Here is a 21,316-nt window from a genome sequence, read left to right on the forward strand (position 1 = left end):
GAAGGATTATCAAGAATTTATAATCTTTAAATGGGAGCTAAAACTCGAAAGATTGTCTTTTAAATATTAAAGTTAATTATAGGCTACTATATACTATATATAAGCTACTATAGGTCTAACGCTATCGTTTGCGACAGAGCATAATGGTAGACCGAAAATAGCGCACTGCCCGTATTCGTACCGGGTGGATCTCGGGTTGATCCCCATAAACTAGAGAAAATAGCTAAATTAGGTGAGAATATATATTTTAGTTATCTAATGGCTAAAGAAGAGCCAAAATACTTTTTGTGACTATTAGCCCCCTCCCCCACGCTCATAGACATCAGAAATCAGAACACAATCTCTATACTAGAAACACATTGTTACAAATTTAATGTTTATGTAGCAAAATACTTTTATTATTATCATATATTTCTTTTTTTAGGATAACAATGAGGCAGAAGTACTGTGGAGACTTGGGCGCCTTTGTTATGAATTAGCACGACCTCTTAAATTAGACAGTGAGAAAAAACCTCTTCATTTAGAAGGTAAATTAAATTGATGTTTACAGAAGAACAAGAGTATTAAATCATGGTACCTATATCTTACCCTGTACATAAAGATATTTATAGTCGAGTCCTTTCTTTTTTTGCGCCTGATTTCTTCTTTCGAGCTGTCTTATAGTCTTTATACCTAAAGCCAGGAGAAAAAAGACAAATTGTTCGAATGTCTATAAGATAAGATTAATTTTAAAAACTTTTTTCACAAGACATGTTTTTCAAAGAAAAGCAAAGACCTCCATTAAACCAAAAATGAGCAGAAATAAAGTCAAATAATCTTCCAAGCTTATAACTACCACAAATCACCATCAAGAAACAAATGGAACCCAAAACGAACAGAAATGACAATACACAAGCGAGTCAAACTCAAAACGCGCAAAAGTTAACAGGAATTGGGATGACAACCCCAATGCCTCCTCAAGACTAGAACATAATTTGCACTTTACTGAAAAAAAAACAAAAAAAATAAATGACCATGGATTGTCCATCTAATATACATAGACTGATATTTATTCCTTAAAGTTTTAATAATTTTTTATTTATTAAAGTAACAAAATGTGAAAATATTCAAAATGTATTTTTTTTTTCAGTTAAGTGCAAATTATGTTCTGGTCGTGTTTATTATTATGGGCAAACTATGTTTAACAACTTCTTCTATACGAAGTGTCGTGATCTAAAAAAAAAATCAACCGAATCCCCCCTTCCAAAAAAAACAAAAAAATTAAATAATAATAATACGTTGTACCCATTACGCTGCCCATGATATTTGGACTGTTTTTCGAACAAATGGCTATATAAAAATTTGTATCAGACACATCATAGGCAGCGCAATCGGCTAAGGGTATTATGTTCAAACCTTCTGGGCTACTTCTGCTCTTAAAATTTAACCAAATCAAAATAGCGTAAGTGTATCCAAGCTATTAAAGAAAGTAAACAGATTTTTTTGCGAATGGTATCACGTTTTGCATTTTAGGTCAACTAGAGGAGGTATGAAACTAAATTAAACACTACTATTTGTGTCCAGATTTTTAAAAGGGTGTATGTTGTTAGAAATTGCTGTAAATTTTTCTCCAGCATACAAATAGCAGGCCAAACAAGTCTTAAAAAAACGAAAAGATTTAAAGCATTATTTCATTTTCCCTGAATAGACTCTGTCAATATAAAACGAACAGAAATTAATTAAAAAAAACTTTTCCCACAACATAAGTTTTTCAAAGAAAGAGCTCCAGTAAACCAAAAATGAGCAAAAATAAAATCAAATAATCTACCGAGCGTGAAACTACCACAAATCAGCATCGATAAATAAATGAAACTAAAAAAAATAAGTCAATTAGAATACGAATATATGATAAATAAAAATAGCCCAAGCAATGTAAAATATAACCTTTCAAATAATAAAAGATATCTGGACGATCTATTAGTAATAAATTGTGCAGAGTTTATTGAGATTTCAAAAAATATTTATCCACAAGAGTTAATTCTGGAGCCTAGCTATGGGATGGGGCACTCTGACCATTTCTTTGATTTAAATATTAATATTTCAGATAATAATAAATTAGTTTTTAAAATATATAATAAAACGGATGGTTTTAATTTCGAAGTAAGTAATTTTCCATTCCTTGAAAGTAATATATATTCAAATATTACTTATACAGCTTATTATTCCCAATTATTTAGGTATGCAAAAAAATGCAGTAATTACACAGATTTTAAAAATAGATGTAAAAAGCTGAGCGAAAAACTGATCTTAAGAGGTTTTTCTGCCAAAAAAATTAGTTGGCAATTCAAAAAATTGAGTTTTATGTACCATGAACTTTTAAGTAAATATACAAAAAAATTGTAAAGAAATACTGAATGATATTTTAATATAATTTCTCTTGCGCTTTTCTTTTTTGAAATTTTGAATTTGTAGACTGTATTCAAACAAGCTTGAGGATCTTTAAATCTGTAATTGGTTCCGGATACCAATAAAAGACACATATGGACCAGTCTTCATTTATTCCAGAATGGTCTCTGCTCAGTGACCTCTGGGATTTTATTAAGGAAACAATGAAACACTTGTTGTATGTAATTTTAAGTAGCTTTACTAGCATGCATGTATTTCACAAGTTTTACCTGACATAGGTATACCATATAGATCTTATGGTAGAGGCTCTACTGTGCCGGGTAAAGAAAGTAAAGCTTCGAAACCCGTTAAGGCACGTGGTATTTCTTCTGATGAGCCCTAATGGAAGGTTCTACTTGGAAATATTTCGCTAGATTTAAGGTGCTTTTGCTTGTAAATTTACTAAGACTTACATTTATTGATGACGACTTTGCATGGATTTGGACATTTCTATTTGGTTGATGGTTCGGTTATACTGTTCGGTCCTAGGTAGTTGGATAGATGAGTAAGGTGAAAACCTCGTTCAAGTACACATTTGTCTCAATTGCTGGATTAGGACGACAGTTTATTTTTTATTTTTTTTTTTACCAAGTAATTACCTCTTAAACATAATAAGTTGGGTGTAAAACCCCTTTGTCTTCACAAGGCCAGAACAAAATTTGCACTTTACTGAAAAAAATACAAATGAATGTGCATTGTCAGTTTAATATACATATACTGATATTTAGTAATCAAAATGTTAGTATTATTTGATTTATTAAAGTTATAAAAGTATAAACATTCAGATTTTTTCAGTAAAGTGCAAATTATGTTCTGGCCTTGGGAAGGCATAGGGGTTTTGAGCTATGCCTAATGGCAATCTGAGAGAGGAGGTACATGGCTTTTCCAATTGAATCCATTGAAAGCAAAGCTTTAATTTTTGTAAAAAAAAAAATATCTCCGATTACTTTCGTTTAGAAACTCAGTTGTTTCTAAACTAACTCAGTTATTTCGGGTACTCGAAATAAAAACATTTCAAATACGCTGTTTTTTTTCCTATTGTTATTTTTCATACTTAATTCAAAAATACATTCACCTTTTCTTATGTACACATTTTTGGCGAAATAATATATATATATATATATATATATATATATATATATATATATATATATATATATATATATATATATATATATATATATATATATATATATATATATATATATATATATATATATATATATATATATATATATATATATATATATATATATATATATATATATATATATATAATATATATATATATATATATATGTATATGTATATATATATATATATATATATATATATATATATATGAATCAGAACATGTGAGTCCTGATTGCTGGGTATCATATTCAAATTTGCAAGGTCCTGAAATAGTGGGTAAAGTAGGCAAAGAAACATCTTCACATTTTGGAGACTCAAAATGGTTTGGAATGTGAAACATCATATCACTGTTACCTGGCAAAGCATGATCAGCTTCTAAAATTAAATTTAATCAAATGGAATTAATCTAAATTTATTCAAATGGACACATATAACATTGATAAAACTTACTAAACAAATCCAACTACATTTTCTTTTAGTTATGTTAAAATAAAAACATACATGTATATTCAATGTTGTATATACATTGAATATACATATCTGCATAAAATCAGATGCATATGCAGGTTTTTTCATTAATCGTTTTTAAATCTGCTTTTTATAAAGAAAAATAAAACCAGAAACATTCAGTAAAATTCATAGAAATTCATTAAAATAGAAGGTACTGGATAAAGGTAAATCAATAATAATAATACATTGCAACTCGAATAATTAAATAAAAAGCAACTCGAATAATTAAATATGGCAAAAAAAAGTTTATGTTGCAGAAACAAAGAAAGTTTTTGCCACAATTAAAAGTACCCAAAATACCAATCAATTGAAGTTTTTTGCATCAAGTGGATTACTTCTAAAAACGTATAAAACAAAATGTAGCCTCCCAAAGTGAAGCACCTGAATTCAACTAACTTTATCCCTCTCTTAAATGTCTTATAACTTGATATCCCTCTTTGGTCGTCATATTTCGCTCATCATCAGTGGCGTCGTTGAGGGGGGGGGGGGAAGTTGCCCACCAAATAATTTGGAGAAAAATTATTGAGTAGCTTTAAAAATGTTGCTTGTTGTAAGTTTAAAGTTCGTTATTTAATTTGGGCAGATAATTTTGTTAATGTATGTACTATATGCATGTATGCGAAAATGGACTCTACTCCCTGTTTCGCCACGTTTTCTCAAGTCAAATTGTTTCCCCTGATACGTACGGGTCTTTTCAAACAGATTGTGGTAACAAACTGTAAGTAAGGAGCAACCCGGCTCAATAGTAACCAAAACTCTAAAAAACGGAATTTTGATACCAATAGATACATCAAAAGAATTATATTTTTATGCTGATTTCAAATATATAAGTTTCATCGAGTTTAGTCTGACCCATTAGAAATTACGTGCCTGAGAAAATGTGCCTCATCTTTGAAAAAAGGGGGAAACACCCCCTAAAAGTCATAGAAGTTGAATGAAAATCACACCATCAGATTCAGCGAATCAGAGAACCCTACTATATAAGTTTAAAGTTCATATCTTAAAAAATGTGGAATTTTGTATTTTTTGCCAGAATAAATATCACAGAAGCGTGTTTATTTGTTTGTTTTTTTTTGCTATTTTAGCTAAATTTTTTATCTTTATAACAACTATATATTTTTAAAAAAATAAAATAATATATCGTAAAGATCGCGGCGTTGAGAAGGGGACAGTCCCTTTCATATACGAATAATTTCTGTCCGTTTAAGTTATATATAGAAAGAAAGATTTATTTAAAAAAAACATATCAACAAAAAATTATTACTTCCTCCCCTAAAAAGCAAAGCTTGTCCATGGGGGAGGTAGAGAAAACAAGATCCTTAAAGAACAATTGGCTACCAATACCACTAATACCTTCACATTAAACAATAAATACAAAATAATATCATATATTATACTTCCTCTGGGAACATCATATCAACAAAACCCCCACAATCAATAAATCAATCAATCAATGAAAACTCATATTCAGCAAAGAGCATTTCCTTAATGATTTTTCTAAAAATATTGGGGTCACCAATAGTCTTAATATCACTATTCAAACTATTCCATTTCCCTGTACCTCTATAAAAAAACAGAAAAACATGAACGGGAAGATATACCTCTAGGTAAACAGAAGTCCGCGCTACCCCTTGTATCATGAGAATGAACAGTAGACCTAATGGACAATAAATCATCAAAACAACGAGGCTGAACATCCGGCTGCAGTCCAAAAATAAACCACAATACATAGAACTCACGAAGGCCTGCAGCCGGCAAAATTTTTAAAGTTGGGTAAATTTCTCGAACAGACATACGTGAAGATATATCGGCTAAAATTCTTACGGCATGATTTTGTAGAACTCTTATTGGTTTTAGGATAGAAGAAAAAGTAGAGCCAAATACTCGAACAATAAAGTATATACGGGTGTATTAAAGAAAAATAAAGATGGCGAAGGACAGACTTGGGAAAACAATATTGGAGTTTCTTCATTATACCGAGATTTCTTGCCAAAATTTTGCTAGTTAAAGTTACATGTTCCTTAAAAGATAGAGTTTCATCTATTACAATCCCAAGGTATTTAAAAGACGCAGTCCGTTTTATAACGTCATTGGGCATAGCTAATTCCTTGATCCATGGGTAAAAATTTGATGATCGCGAGAAAATAATAAAGTTAGACTTAGCCATTTTAATCCTTAATTTATTTACCCTCAGCCTTGCTATAATTCTATTAACTGGTTCCTACATAGACATCTGCTGCAGCTTTGCCGTCTTAGCTGTGCTAATTGCTGTTGTGTCATCAGTAAAAAGTGAAACTGTTTTATCAGTTATGTTTACCGTCAGTTCATTTATTCTATAACAAAAATTATTCAGACAATTTGGTAAATCATTAATAAATGTCAAGAATAATATAGGACTGAGAACTGATCCTTAGGGAACACCTATTTCAATACGCTTTTTTTCGGAAGAATAATCATTTAGTTGGACATAATGATAACAATTACTAACAAAACTTCTTACGAAATTCAATTATTTACCCCTCAAACCATATTCCTTAAAACTCTTAAGTAGAAGTTCATGATCCATCGTGTCAAAAGCTTTTATCATATCTAAAAAATGTAGCACTTATTTTAAAACCTTCATCTAATACATCCTTAATAATAGTTGTCAAACAAATCATCGCCTGTTCCGTTGTCCTTTTTCTACGGAACCTAAATTATGTCTCTACCAGTAACTTATGATCCTCCAAAAAACTCATCATTCTAATACTAAAACACTTCTCTAAAACACGAGAAATGAGGGGTAAAACAGATATCGGTCTACAGTTTCCTGGGCCATTTTGAATGCCACCCTTATGAATTGGAGTTATACGGGCAACTTTAAAACAGTCTGGGAATTTTCCTTGACGAAAAAACTCATTAATTAACCCACATGAAACTGCAGCTATAACAGGAAAAATACATTTAAGTGTTTTTAGAGTAATATGATCGCTACCAGATGAATTACTACGCAACCCATAAATATTTTTTTAATTTCATCAACTGTTACAAGTCTAAGGTAAAGAGATACATCAATCGGGTCCCTCAGTAAGGACTCGAACGTCGGATCACCACTATCAGGTACAACTGACATAGCTAAATTCAGACCAATATTCGAAAAATAACTCTGAAATTCATTGCATATGTCCTTTTCAGAATTCAAAGTCTTTCCCATTACACTAACTAATTCATCAGGTACACTATTTATTTTTAATCCACTTCTTTTATTAGTCCCCAGGTTTTCTTAGGGCATCCTTCGACCTCCTTAAACTTTTTCTTAAAATATCTCTTTTTTTCATTTCTTAAAATTGTATTCAACCTATTTCGATAAATTTTATATAATTGCTTATTTTCTTGTGTCGGGTTAATTATTTGAGCTCTAAACAATTTATCTCTTACATTTATTTGCTTCAAAATCACTGGACTAATCCAAGGTTTTTTACTTGAGTGCTTTCTATTAAACGGTTTCAATATGACTACTTGACTTATCAAACTCTGCAACTTTTCATAAAATAAAACAAACTTTGAATTTGCGTCCTGAACTTCGCTTAGAACATCGTACCAATTCACCTTTTCTATATCATTTTTAAGTTTTACCATCACATTTTTACTGATCACTGGAATCCTTGATTTTTTGCCTCTAACCACCTTCGTGACAGTTCTAAAGCTAGCTGAAACTCCAAAGTGGTCAGATACGTCGTTTTAATGTCGCTCCCTACTTTCTGATAAAAAAAACTTGTTTTTTTTTATTTATACTCCCTAAAATCTATCAGTTCAATATAAGATTTTTGTTTTGTTTTAAAACATTCAAAAACGGATATGAATACACCCTCCACATCTGCAAATAGGACTGACATGGAATTACTACAAAAATATCACTGAAAACAAGAATTTTTTTCATTGAAGAACATGAAAAAATCATCGAAAAAGAAAATAAGACTTAGTATTTTTTTTATAAATATTCGTACTGTAGCTAGATAGGTCAATTCAGTTGTAGCTTAGTCATATAAGTTAGTAGGAGGGAGGGACCAGCTCCAGAAATCATTCCATTGTTTTAACTGTTTTAATTCCAATGTTTAAATTTAAAACCCCAGTATAGCTTCAAATTCTCTTACTTGCAACTGAAAAAAAAAAAAAAACAGCGAGCGCTGATAAAGTCCTTCCGTTTTTTATTCAAAGGTAGTAGGGGGAGGGATCAGCTCCACATATCATTCAATTGTTTTGATGTCTTACTTCCAAAGTTTAAACCAAAACTCCATTCAAATTTCCTTATTTGTAATTGAAACGTCTAGTGAGGACTGATAACGTCCCATTCCTTCCGTTTTGGATTCATATACAAACCCATAAATGTTGAACTACCTCTATGAACAATATCGTGCTTATTTCTTGCTATTTTCACTTTTCAAAATATTTCTTTTAACAAGCTCCCAAACAAGAATTGATATAAATGTGCTGAGGTTTATTACTGTTATTAGTCGCATTTCACGCAACGCCAGCACTACTTGTGTGACATTTATCTCTACATAAGCATAATGTACGAAATGTCTGCTGCAAGTAGGATAAAGTGAATCCAAACATGACGTGTATGTTGTTCACACAATATAGAAATTTTATGCTCACATATAAGCATTATCAACCCATAGTTTTTATCTATTGTTATCAGTTTTAATATGCAACACTAGGAGACCGAGCTTCGCTTGGTGAAGAGAATTTTTAACATAAAAAAAACATTCAGCCCCCCCCCCTTCCCCTTCTGGAAATGTATACCTCCCATACCTGGACTTACACAAAAAAAAAACTTTGGGTAATTTTTTTAAATTTCAATTTTTTTACAATAATACAAAGGGGAAGGTAATTTTCAAACTCTATGTATCAATTTTTCCCATTCGCTTGGGATGCCTAGTAAGTTTCGAATTTTTTCAACGGACTACATCCTTTTTTGTAATTTTTTATTTTAAATAATGAAAAAACAACCCAAAGCGCACTTGTTGAGAGCCATCTGTCACTTTATGATTGCCTTATAAAGTCAAATTTATGTGTCTGGCCCCGCCTTTCCATTCCAAAAATGTCCTCCAAATTGTGCTTTTAGTGTAGGCTACCATGTGGCACTTTATGACGGTTTTATCAAGTCTAGGCACATAACAAAACGATAAGATACAAGATTTATATTTTATGAGTGTTTGAACAGCTCTCTTATTTTCCAGTGGCTCAATAGGGACGAAGATTAATAAGAGGTATCACTTCTGCCCATGAAAAAACGGTGATTTTTTCTTGTGCTTCAATGAGAAGGGTTGCAATTTTCCCGTAAAGGTTTCAACAATGGTAATTTAAAGGGTGTACTTTTTGATTTGCTAAGACGTCATTTTCAAATCACATTGCAGCTGAATGGCGCGATGCACGGGCTGTTGGAATAGTGCGTAGTTCGACTGCGCTATTTTGTCTCCCATGATAGGCACGGGAGTTGAAGGAAGTGAAGGGGGATATGCACTTTAATATTAACGGCAAAGAATCCAACTGTATTAAACTCACCATCATCCACTCGAAAGTGTTTACAGTATACTGCTGTCGCCCGCACAAACTCATTGAAGACAACCTTAGTAAAAGCTGACTCGAATGCTTAATTTATGTTTGTTTGATGCGTGTGCATTGTTCATTTATGTATTCTGCAATGTTTTTTAATTTAATTGAGGAACATCTTTCCTAAATAGTAACTTTTCTTTCTTATTGCTTAAAGAAAATCTCCTATTGAAGACTTAGGGAATGAACGGGCTATCTTTAATTTTTAATCACTAAATAAATCTCCCCCCACCCGTCAGGTGGAAGAACGCACATGTGGTCCCAGGATTGGGAGAGCTGGGCTGCTATATATTATTATGTTTAAGAGGTAATTACTTGGCAAAAAAAAAAAAAAAAAAAAAAAAAAAAAAAAAAAAAAAAAAAAACTGTCGTCCTAATCCAGCAATTGAGACAAATGTGCATTTGAACGAGGCTCTCACCTTACACATCCATCCAACTACCTAGGACCAAACAGTATACCCAAACCATCAACCAAATAGAAAAGTCCAAATCCATGCAAAGTTGTCATCAATAAATGTAAGTCGATGTAAAATTACCAGCAAAAGCACCTTAAATCTAGCAAAATATTTCCAAGTAAAACCTTCCATTTAGGGCTCATCAGAAGAATACCACCGGCCTTAACGGGTTTCGAGGCTTTACATTCTTTACCCAGCACGGTGGCGCCTCTACCATAAAAAGGGATTTAATTCCCATCTACGTCTTCTTATAGTAAAACAAAAACAGAAAGTGAAATCAATCTTAACAGTGAAAGCAGCTCAAATTTGATCAAATTAATAAACAAACGTAATCCTATTAATGATTCAGCCTCAGCTTGGCTCATAATTGTGATGGCTCCTTTCCGCAAAGATACTTGATTTTCCCTTCCACAAACGGGAGAAATTTCGGAGCAGAATCATCAGAATTTTCAGACATCTTTAAAACACATTTAAGCTTGTGTTTTTCACAAATTTTCTAACACACTTTTCCCCGCAGGTGGTTTTACAGAAGAGGGATTGAGTGGAAAATCGTCCCGGGTGCAGAAATTTTAGGGGTACAAATTTAAAATGAATAATCTAAAATTTATAATCATTTTGTGTTTTTTTTAATTTTTACCTTTATTAAAATAAAGTAGAGGTTGTAGTTGGCTTTAAGCTAATTACTTACTGTAATACTTGTATAACAATATTTAATACTTACTATAAGTATAAGCAAATTTAAGAGGCCACAACCGCCACTGCTTTCCCCTAAAGGATAGCCCATGCCCATTTACTGCAGATCACTTAAATCGTATTATTTTACAGCTATAGACCACTAAAACAGACCCCTTAGCCCTTTTCTGAATTCTCTAAATGTGACTCTTTTCTTAAAGTTGATTGGTTTCACTCATAGCCAGAACACTCTAACAAAGTTATTTTTATAAATCTGAAGTAAATGAAGCAATGCCCCCAAAATGTCCCTGGAATTTCATACTTGCGTAAAACTTGAATTTCTTGTTTATTTTTTAATTCCAATGGTACTTATTAACCGCTTCTAGCTGTATATTTTGGACAAATCATTCTAGAGACAAACACAAAACTTTGAATTCAAATGAACAATATTAATTATTTATTATTGTTTGAAGGTACTGTTTAATTAAATCAATATCAAATAGCCAAAACCTTGTCCAAGCAAAAGTATGAAAACTTTCATCTATGACCACAAAACTGTTTGGCAAACACCTACGCATCGGAAAAAGATAAAGGAACTTCCATTTTAATATTAACCCTTTGTCCTATTTTTATTCCATAAAATATTATCAAGTATTATGAAGTTATCAAGTATTTTGCATTAGGTTGCATCAAGACATGGCTAATTGTAGAAAGAGAAAAGCCAAGACAGATAGTCCAAGAAATTGAGAGGCAAATGTTTAAATGGCTAGGGCACGGGTAAATGGCGGGAGTAAGCATGACTCTCTTATTGGACACATACTTGTTTGTTAGTTTTTGCAAAGGCACGCCTGCCTAGAGTCTCAGGCATGTTGACCAAGAATTTAGAATTGACATAGGACCATTAATTTGCTTGAAATAACAGGTAAACAACATTTGATTCTACAAAAATCAAATATTTGAGATGTACCTTTATTGTCAGAAAATGTGATTCCTGATTCCTGGGTATCATATTCAAATTTGCAAGGTCCTGAAATGCTGGGTAAAGTAGGCAAAGACACATCTTCACGTTTTGGAGACAAACAATGGTTCGGAATGTGAAACAGCATATCACTGTTACCTGGCACAGCATCATCAGCTTCTAAAATAAAATTTAAACAAATAAAATTAATCTAAAATTAATCAGATGGACACATAAGACATTAAACTATAAAGCTTACTAAACAAATCCAACTGCTTTTCTCTTTTAATTAATTAAAAAAAACTTTTTTCCACAAAATAAGTTTTTCAAAGAAAAGTAAAAAACTCCATTTAACAAAAAATGAGTAAAAATAAAATCAAATAATCTACCAAGTGTGAAACTACCACAAATCAGCATCGATAAATATATGAAACCCAAAACAAACAGAAATTACAATAATTAACCAAATCAAACTCAAAACGAGCAAAAATTAACATAAGTTGGGCGCAAAAACCCCTATGCTTTCCCAAGCCCAGAGCAAAATTTGCATTTTGCTAAAAAAATATAAATGTTCTTACTTTATAACTTTAATAAATCAAATAATATTAACATTTTAATTACTAAATTTCAGTATATGTATATTAAACTGACAATGTACATTCATTTGTATTTTTCAGTAAAGTGCAAATTTTCAGGGAAAAAGAAAATAATACTTTAAATCTTTTCGTTTTTTAAGACTTTATAGTTTGGCCTGCTATGTGTATGCTGGAGAAAATTTTTCAGAAATTTTTAACAACATACACCCTTTTAAAAATCTGGACACAAATGGTACTGTTTAATTTAGTTCATACCTCCTCTAGTTGACCTGAAATGGAAAACTTGATACCATTCGCAGAAAAAATATGTTTACTTTCTTGATAGCTTGGATACACTTATGCTATTTTGATTTGGTTAAATTTTAAGAGCAGAAGTAGCCCCGAAAGTTTGACGTACTACCCTCGGTTGGTCTTGGGATACTTCGGATATTCCTTAATGGAAATAACATTATCACAGGGCGTTTTAATATAATCTCAAGGCAACTTTTAGCTTTTAAAAATAAGGGGTGGATGGGAAGGTGAGTGTGGAAGGGTGGGAGTGGAAGGGGGATTAGTTGCCCTCCAATCACTTTCGACTATTAAAAAGGGCATCAGCCCTTTCTATTTTCAATTGAATAAGCCCTTGTCAAGTTCCCACGACAACTCCTTTGATATGACGTGCCCTGGTCTAAACAACAACAACAACAAAAAATAATACATTATACCCACATCGATTTTTAATATAAAAATGCCAATCCTTCCAATCACTTTCGACTATTAAAAAGGGCACTAGGCCTTTCGATTTCCAATCGAATGAGCCTTTTTGGAAACGACAACGCTTTCTATAAACACCTTATATGCCCCCCAGGGCATAAATTACAACCCTTACCTTAAGGTCTGTTAGGGTGGTTGTCATCTTCTAAGACCAAATTTCCAGAACTTTCAACTGCGTTAAACAAAATGGCTATCTCAAAATTTTTATTGGATGTGTTTGGGGAAATGGTGGGCGTGAGAGGGGTGGTGATCGCTCTCCAATCACTTTCAACTATTAAAAATGGCCCTAGCCCTTTCAATTTCCAATCAAATGCGCCCTTTTAAAGTTTCTAAGACAAAACTTTCAATAAAATCTTATGCTCCCAGGGCATAACTTACAACCCTTGCCCTGAGCACTGGGGGAGGAGTGTCATTCTCAAAGACCTAATATCCTGAACTTTCTACTACGTTGAACAAAATGGCCATCTGAAAATTTTTATTGGATGTGTTTGGAGGAATGTGGTTGACTATTCAATCACTTTTGACTATTAAAAAGGGCACTAGCCACTCCAATTTCCAATCGAATGAGCCCTTTTTGAAGTTTCTAGAACAACTCCTTCGATACAAAGTACCCGGGTATGGAGGTGGATTTCCCCACAGGTGGTTTTACAGAAGAGGGATTGAGTGGAAAATCGTCCCGGGCGCATAAATTTTAGAGGTACCAATTTAAAATGAATAATCTAAAACTTATAATTATTTTGTAGTTTTCAAAATTTTTACCTTTATTAAAATAAAGTAGAGGTTGTAGTTGGCTTTAAGTTACTTACTTACTGTAATACTTATATATTAATATTTAATACTTACTGTAAGTATAAGCAAATTTAAGAGGCAAGAACCGCCAAGGCTTCATTCGACTGGAAATTGAAACGGCTAGTGTTCTTTTTAGTAGTCGAAAGTGATTGGAAAGCAACTAACACCCTTCCACGCCCACCCTTTCCCCACACACATCCAATAAAGGTTTTGAGATAGCTATTTTGTTCCACGCAGTTCAAAGTTCAGGAAATTATACCTTTGAGCCGGACACTCCCCCCACAGTCTTCAGGGCAAGGGTTATAACTTATGCCCTGGGGTCTTATAAGGTTGGAAATTCAAAGGGCTAGTGCCTTTTTAATAGTTGAAAGTGATTTGAGGGCAACTAACCCTCCTCTCACGCCGATCTTTTCTCCAAACACATCCAATCAATATTTTAGATAGACATTTTATTCAACGTATTTGAAAGTTTTTGAAATTTTGTATTTAAGGACGACAACCCCCCCCCCCCCACAGCCCGCAGGGTAAGGGTTTTAAGTTATGTTCTGGGGGCAGGTTTTTATTGTAAGCGTAGAAACTTAAAAAGGGCTGATTCAATTGGAAATTGAACGGGCTAGTGCCTTTTATTAAGAGATGAAAGTGATTGGAGAGCAACTAACGCTCCTCTCACGCCCACCATTTTCCCAAACACATCCAATCAAACTTTTGAGATATCCACTTTGTTAACGTAGTTGAAAGTTCTTGAACTTAGGTCTGTTAGGATGATAACCCCCTCAGAGCCCTAAGTGCAAGGGTTCTAAGTTATGCCCCGGGGGCATATAAAGTTTTTATTGAAAGTTGTTGTAGAAATTCCGAAAATGGCTCATTTGGTTAGAAATTGAAATCGACGCTTTTAATAGTCGAAAGTGAGCGGAGAGTAATTAACCCCCCTCTTACGCCCACCATTTCCACAAAAACATTCAATCAAAATTTAGAGATAGCCATTTTGTTCATCGCAGTTGAAAGTTCTGGAAATTATGTATTTAAGGATGACAAACCCCCCAGAGCCCCAAGGGCAAAGGTTGTAAGTTCTGCAAGGGCAAAGGTTGTATGCCTGGGGGCATATAAGGTTTTTATAGACAGAGTTGTCATAAAATTTCAAAAGGGGCTCATTCAATTAGAAATTGAGAGGGTTACTTTCCTTTGTAATAGTTGAAAGTGATTGGAGGGTAACTAACCCCCCTCTCACGCCCACCATTCCTCCAAACACATCCAATCAAAATTTTCAGATAGCCATTTTGTTCAACGTAGTAGAAAGTTCAGAAAATTAGGTCTTTGAGAATGACACCCCTCCCCCCAGTGCTCAGGGCAAGGGTTGTAAGTTATGCCCTAGGAGCATGTAAGATTTTATTGAAAGTTTTGTCGTAGAAACTTCAAAAGAGCGCATTTGATTGGAAATTGAAAGGACTAGTGTCATTTTTAATAGTAGAAAGTGATTGGAGAGCGATTACCACCCCTCTCTCGTCAACGATTTCCCCAAACACATCCGATCGAAATTTTTAAATAGCCATTCTGTTTAACGCAGTTGAAAGTTCTGGGAATTTGATCTTAGTAAATGACAACCACCCTAACAGACCTTTAGGTAAGGGTTGTAATTTATGCCCTGGGGGCATATAAGGTGTTTATAGAAAGCGTTGTCGTTTCCAAAAGGGCTCATTCGATTGGAAATCGAAAGGCCTAGTGCCCTTTTTAATAGTCGAAAGTGATTGGAAGGATTGGCATTTTTATATTAAAAATCGATGTGGGTATAATGTATTATTTTTTGTTGTTGTTGTTGTTTAGACCAGGGCACGTCATATCAAAGGAGTTGTCGTGGGAACTTGACAAGGGCTTATTCAATTGAAAATAGAAAGGGCTGATGCCCTTTTTAATAGTCGAAAGTGATTGGAGGGCAACTAATCCCCTTTCTGTTCCCACGCTCCCACGCCCACCCTTTCATCCACCCATTTTGTTTCAAAGCTAAGTGTTGCCTTAATATTAAATCAAAATGCACTGTGATAATGCTAATTCCCAATAAGGTATCTCAGCAGTATCCCAAGAACGACTGAGGGTATTACGTCAAACTTTCGGGGCTGCTTCTGCTCTTAAAATTTAACCAAATCAAAATAGCATAAGTGTATCCAAGCTATCAAAGAAAGTAAACAGATTTTTTTGCGAGTGGTATCAAGTTTTCTATTTCAGGTCAACTAGAGGAGGTATTAAACTAAATTAAACAGTACCATTTGTGTCCAGATTTTTAAAAGGGTGTATGTTGTTAAAAATTTCTGAAAAATTTTCTCCAGCGTACACATAGCAGGCCCAACTATAGAGTCTTAAAAAACGAAAAGATCTGAAGTATTATTTTCTTTTTCCCTGAAAATTTGCACTTTGCTGAAAAATACAAATGAATGTACATTGTCAGTTTAATATACATATACTGAAATTTAGTAATTAAAATGTTAATATTATTTGATTTATTAAAGTTATAAAAGTAAAAACATTTATATTTTTTCAGTAAAATGCAAATTTTGTTCTGGGCTTGGGAAGGCATAGGGGTTTTTGCGCCCAACTTATGTTAATTTCTTCTCGTTTTGAGTTTGACTTGGTTAATTATTATAATTTCTGTTTGTTTTGGGTTTCATTTATTTATCGATGCTGATTTGTGGTAGTTTCACACTTGGTAGATTATTTGATTTTATTTTTACTCATTTTTTGTTAAATGGAGTTTTTTACTTTTCTTTTGTGGAAAAACTTCTTTTGTGGAAAAAAGTTTTTTTTAATTAATTAAAAGAGAAAAGCAGTTGGATTTGTTTAGTAAGCTTTATAGTTTAATGTCTTATGTGTCCATCTGATTAATTTTAGATTAATTTTATTTGTTTAAATTTTATTTTAGAAGCTGATGATGCTGTGCCAGGTAACAGTGATATGCTGTTTCACATTCCGAACCATTGTTTGTCTCCAAAACGTGAAGATGTGTCTTTGCCTACTTTACCCAGCATTTCAGGACCTTGCAAATTTGAATATGATACCCAGGAATCAGGAATCACATTTTCTGACAATAAAGGTACATCTCAAATATTTGATTTTTGTAGAATCAAATGTTGTTTACCTGTTATTTCAAGCAAATTAATGGTCCTATGTCAATTCTAAATTCTTGGTCAACATTCCTGAGACTCTAGGCAGGCATGCCTTTCCAAAAACTAACAAACAAGTACGTGTCCGATAAGAGAGTCATGCATACTCCCGCCATTTACCCGTGCCCCAGCCATTTAAACATTTGCCTCTCAATTACTTGGACTATCTGTCTTGGCTTTTCTCTGTCTACAATTAGCCATGTCTTGATGCAACCTAATGCAAAATACTTGATAACTTCATAATACTTGATAATATTTTATGGAATAAAAATAGGACAAAGGGTTAATATTAAAATGGAAGTTCCTTTATCTTTTTCCGATGCGTAGGTGTTTGCCAAACAGTTTTGTGGTCATAGATGAAAGTTTTCATACTTTTGCTTGGACAAGGTTTTGGCTATTTGATATTGATTTAATTAAACAGTACCTTCAAACAATAATAAATAATTAATATTGTTCATTTGAATTCAAAGTTTTGTGTTTGTCTCTAGAATGATTTGTCCAAAATATACAGCTAGAAGCGGTTAATAAGTACCATTGGAATTAAAAAATAAACAAGAAATTCAAGTTTTACGCAAGTATGAAATTCCAGGGACATTTTGGGGGCATTGCTTCATTTACTTCAGATTTATAAAAATAACTTTGTTAGAGTGTTCTGGCTATGAGTGAAACCAATCAACTTTAAGAAAAGAGTCACATTTAGAGAATTCAGAAAAGGGCTAAGGGGTCTGTTTTAGTGGTCTATAGCTGTAAAATAATACGATTTAAGTGATCTGCAGTAAATGGGCATGGGCTATCCTTTAGGGGAAAGCAGTGGCGGTTGTGGCCTCTTAAATTTGCTTATACTTATAGTAAGTATTAAATATTGTTATACAAGTATTACAGTAAGTAAGTAGCTTAAAGCCAACTACAACCTCTACTTTATTTTAATAAAGGTAAAAATTAAAAAAAACACAAAATGATTATAAATTTTAGATTATTCATTTTAAATTTGTACCCCTAAAATTTCTGCACCCGGGACGATTTTCCACTCAATCCCTCTTCTGTAAAACCACCTGCGGGGAAAAGTGTGTTAGAAAACTTGTGAAAAACACAAGCATAAATGTGTTTTAAAGATGTCTGAAAATTCTAATGATTCTGCTCCGAATTTTCTCCAGTTAGTGTAAGAGAAAATCAAGTATCTTTGCGGAAAGGAGCCATCACAATTATGAGCCAAAGCTGAGGCTGGACCATTAATTGGATCACGTTTGTTAATTAATTTGGTCAAAGCTGAGCTTCTTTCAGTGTTAAGATTGATTTCTCTTTCTGTTCTTGTGTTACTATAAGAAGACGTAGATGGGAATCAAATCCCTTTTTATGGTAGAGGCGCCACCGTGCTGGGTAAAGAATGTAAAGCCTCGAAACCCGTTAAGGCCGGTGGTATTCTTCTGATGAGCCCTAAATGGAAGGTTTTACTTGGAAATATTTTGCTAGATTTAAGGTGCTTTTGCTGGTAATTTTACATCGACTTACATTTATTGATGACAACTTTGCATGGATTTGGACTTTTCTATTTGGTTGATGGTTTGGGTATACTGTTTGATCCTAGGTAGTTGGATGGATGTGTAAGGTGAGAGCCTCGTTCAAGTGCACATTTGTCTCAATTGCTGGATTATGACGACAGTTTTTTTTTTTTTTTTTTTTTTTTTTTTTTTTTTTTTTTTTCCCAAGTAATTACCTCTTAAACATAATAATATATAGCAGCCCAGCTCTCCCAATCCTGGGACCACATGTGCGTTCTTCCACCTGACGGGTGGGGGGAGATTTATTTAGCGATTAAAAATTAAAGATAGCCCGTTCATTCCCTAAGTCTTCAATAGGAGATTTTCTTTAAGCAATAAGAAAGAAAAGTTACTATTTAGGAAAGATGTTCCTCAATTAAATTAAAAAACATTGCAGAATACATAAATGAACAATGCACACGCATCAAACAAACATAAATTAAGCATTCGAGTCAGCTTTTACTAAGGTTGTCTTCAATGAGTTTGTGCGGGCGACAGCAGTATACTGTAAACACTTTCGAGTGGATGATGGTGAGTTTAATACAGTTGGATTCTTTGCCGTTAATATTAAAGTGCATATCCCCCTTCACTTCCTTCAACTCCCGTGCCTATCATGGGAGACAAAATAGCGCAGTCGAACTACGCACTATTCCAACAGCCCGTGCATCACGTCATTCAGCTGCATGTGATTTGAAAATGACGTCTTAGCAAATCAAAAAGTACACCCTTTAAATTACCATTGTTGAAACCTTTACGGGAAAATTGCAACCCTTCTCATTGAAGCACAAGAAAAAATCACCGTTTTTTCATGGGCAGAAGTGATACCTCTTATTAATCTTCGTCCCTATTGAGCCACTGGAAAATAAGAGAGCTGTTCAAACACTCATAAAATATAAATCTTGTATCTTATCGTTTTGTTATGTGCCTAGACTTGATAAAACCGTCATAAAGTGCCACATGGTAGCCTACACTAAAAGCACAATTTGGAGGACATTTTTGGAATGGAAAGGCGGGGCCAGACACATAAATTTGACTTTATAAGGCAATCATAAAGTGACAGATGGCTCTCAACAAGTGCGCTTTGGGTTGTTTTTTCATTATTTAAAATAAAAAATTACAAAAAAGGATGTAGTCCGTTGAAAAAATTCGAAACTTACTAGGCATCCCAAGCGAATGGGAAAAATTGATACATAGAGTTTGAAAATTACCTTCCCCTTTGTATTATTGTAAAAAAATTGAAATTTAAAAAAATTACCCAAAGTTTTTTTTTGTGTAAGTCCAGGTATGGGAGGTATACATTTCCAGAAGGGGAAGGGGGGGGGGGCTGAATGTTTTTTTTATGTTAAAAATTCTCTTCACCAAGCGAAGCTCGGTCTCCTAGTGTTGCATATTAAAACTGATAACAATAGATAAAAACTATGGGTTGATAATGCTTATATGTGAGCATAAAATTTCTATATTGTGTGAACAACATACACGTCATGTTTGGATTCACTTTATCCTGCTTGCAGCAGACATTTCGTACATTATGCTTATGTAGAGATAAATGTCACACAAGTAGTGCTGGCGTTGCGTGAAATGCGACTAATAACAGTAATAAACCTCAGCACATTTATATCAATTCTTGTTTGGGAGCTTGTTAAAAGAAATATTTTGAAAAGTGAAAATAGCAAGAAATAAGCACGATATTGTTCATAGAGGTAGTTCAACATTTATGGGTTTGTATATGAATCCAAAACGGAAGGAATGGGACGTTATCAGTCCTCACTAGACGTTTCAATTACAAATAAGGAAATTTGAATGGAGTTTTGGTTTAAACTTTGGAAGTAAGACATCAAAACAATTGAATGATATGTGGAGCTGATCCCTCCCCCTACTAACTTTGAATAAAAAACGGAAGGAATAGGACGTTATCAGCGCTCGCTGTTTTTTTTTTTTTTTTTTTTTTTCAGTTACAAGTAAGAGAATTTTAAGCTATACTGGGGTTTTAAATTTAAACATTTGAATTAAAACACTTAAAACAATGGAATGATTTCTGGAGCTGGTCCCTCCCTCCTACTAACTTATATGACTAAGCTACAACTGAATTGACCTATCTAGCTACAGTACGAATATTTATAAAAAAAATACTAAGTCTTATTTTCTTTTTCGATGATTTTTTCATGTTCTTCAATGAAAAAAATTCTTGTTTTCAGTGATATTTTTGTAGTAATTCCATGTCAGTCCTATTTGCAGATGTGGAGGGTGTATTCATATCCGTTTTTGAATGTTTTAAAACAAAACAAAAATCTTATATTGAACTGATAGATTTTAGGGAGTATAAATAAAAAAAACAAGTTTTTTTTATCAGAAAGTAGGGAGCGACATTAAAACGACGTATCTGACCACTTTGGAGTTTCAGCTAGCTTTAGAACTGTCACGAAGGTGGTTAGAGGCAAAAAATCAAGGATTCCAGTGATCAGTAAAAATGTGATGGTAAAACTTAAAAATGATATAGAAAAGGTGAATTGGTACGATGTTCTAAGCGAAGTTCAGGACGCAAATTCAAAGTTTGTTTTATTTTATGAAAAGTTGCAGAGTTTGATAAGTCAAGTAGTCATATTGAAACCGTTTAATAGAAAGCACTCAAGTAAAAAACCTTGGATTAGTCCAGTGATTTTGAAGCAAATAAATGTAAGAGATAAATTGTTTAGAGCTCAAATACTTAACCCGACACAAAAAAATAAGCAATTATATAAAA

General features: G+C 33.2%; 2 protein-coding genes across 2 annotated transcripts in view; one reads left to right on the forward strand and one right to left on the reverse strand.

Annotated features, from left to right (window-relative positions):
* The window catches only part of LOC148946376 (uncharacterized), a 44,917-nt gene that overhangs the window by 14,316 nt on the left and 9,285 nt on the right, over positions 1-21,316 (forward strand). Inside the window, exons 4-5 of the mRNA XM_089097683.1 lie at positions 425-527; positions 16,798-16,968. Coding sequence (XP_088953809.1) covers positions 425-527; positions 16,798-16,968 — 274 coding nt within the window. The remainder of the gene's footprint in view (positions 1-424; positions 528-16,797; positions 16,969-21,316) is intronic.
* On the reverse strand, positions 606-13,986 carry LOC148946377 (uncharacterized). Its single transcript, XM_089098217.1, has 4 exons — positions 13,941-13,986; positions 11,758-11,928; positions 3,778-3,933; positions 606-709 (listed from the first exon to the last, which is right to left on the reverse strand). Exons 1-4 carry the CDS (start codon positions 13,984-13,986, stop codon positions 606-608), a joined length of 477 nt encoding a protein of 158 aa, XP_088954343.1.

This window comes from Artemia sp. Qi Xiang Cuo, chromosome 12, assembly GCF_049724085.1.
Source record: "Artemia sp. Qi Xiang Cuo chromosome 12, ASM4972408v1, whole genome shotgun sequence".
Classification (NCBI taxonomy): Eukaryota; Metazoa; Arthropoda; class Branchiopoda; order Anostraca; family Artemiidae; genus Artemia; species Artemia sp. Qi Xiang Cuo.

Bases quoted from the DNA above. Each gene is read 5' to 3' on its own strand.
- LOC148946377 (XM_089098217.1), bottom strand. From the start codon at position 13,986: ATGAAGCCTTGGCGGTTCTTGCCTCTTAAATTTGCTTATACTTACA. The intron at 3,934-11,757 runs GTACATCTCAAA...ATTTAATTTTAG, and splicing joins CACATTTTCTGACAATAAAG to AAGCTGATCATGCTTTGCCA. The intron at 710-3,777 runs GTTCTGATTCAT...CTTATCTTATAG, and splicing joins CCAGCAATCAGGACTCACAT to ACATTCGAACAATTTGTCTT.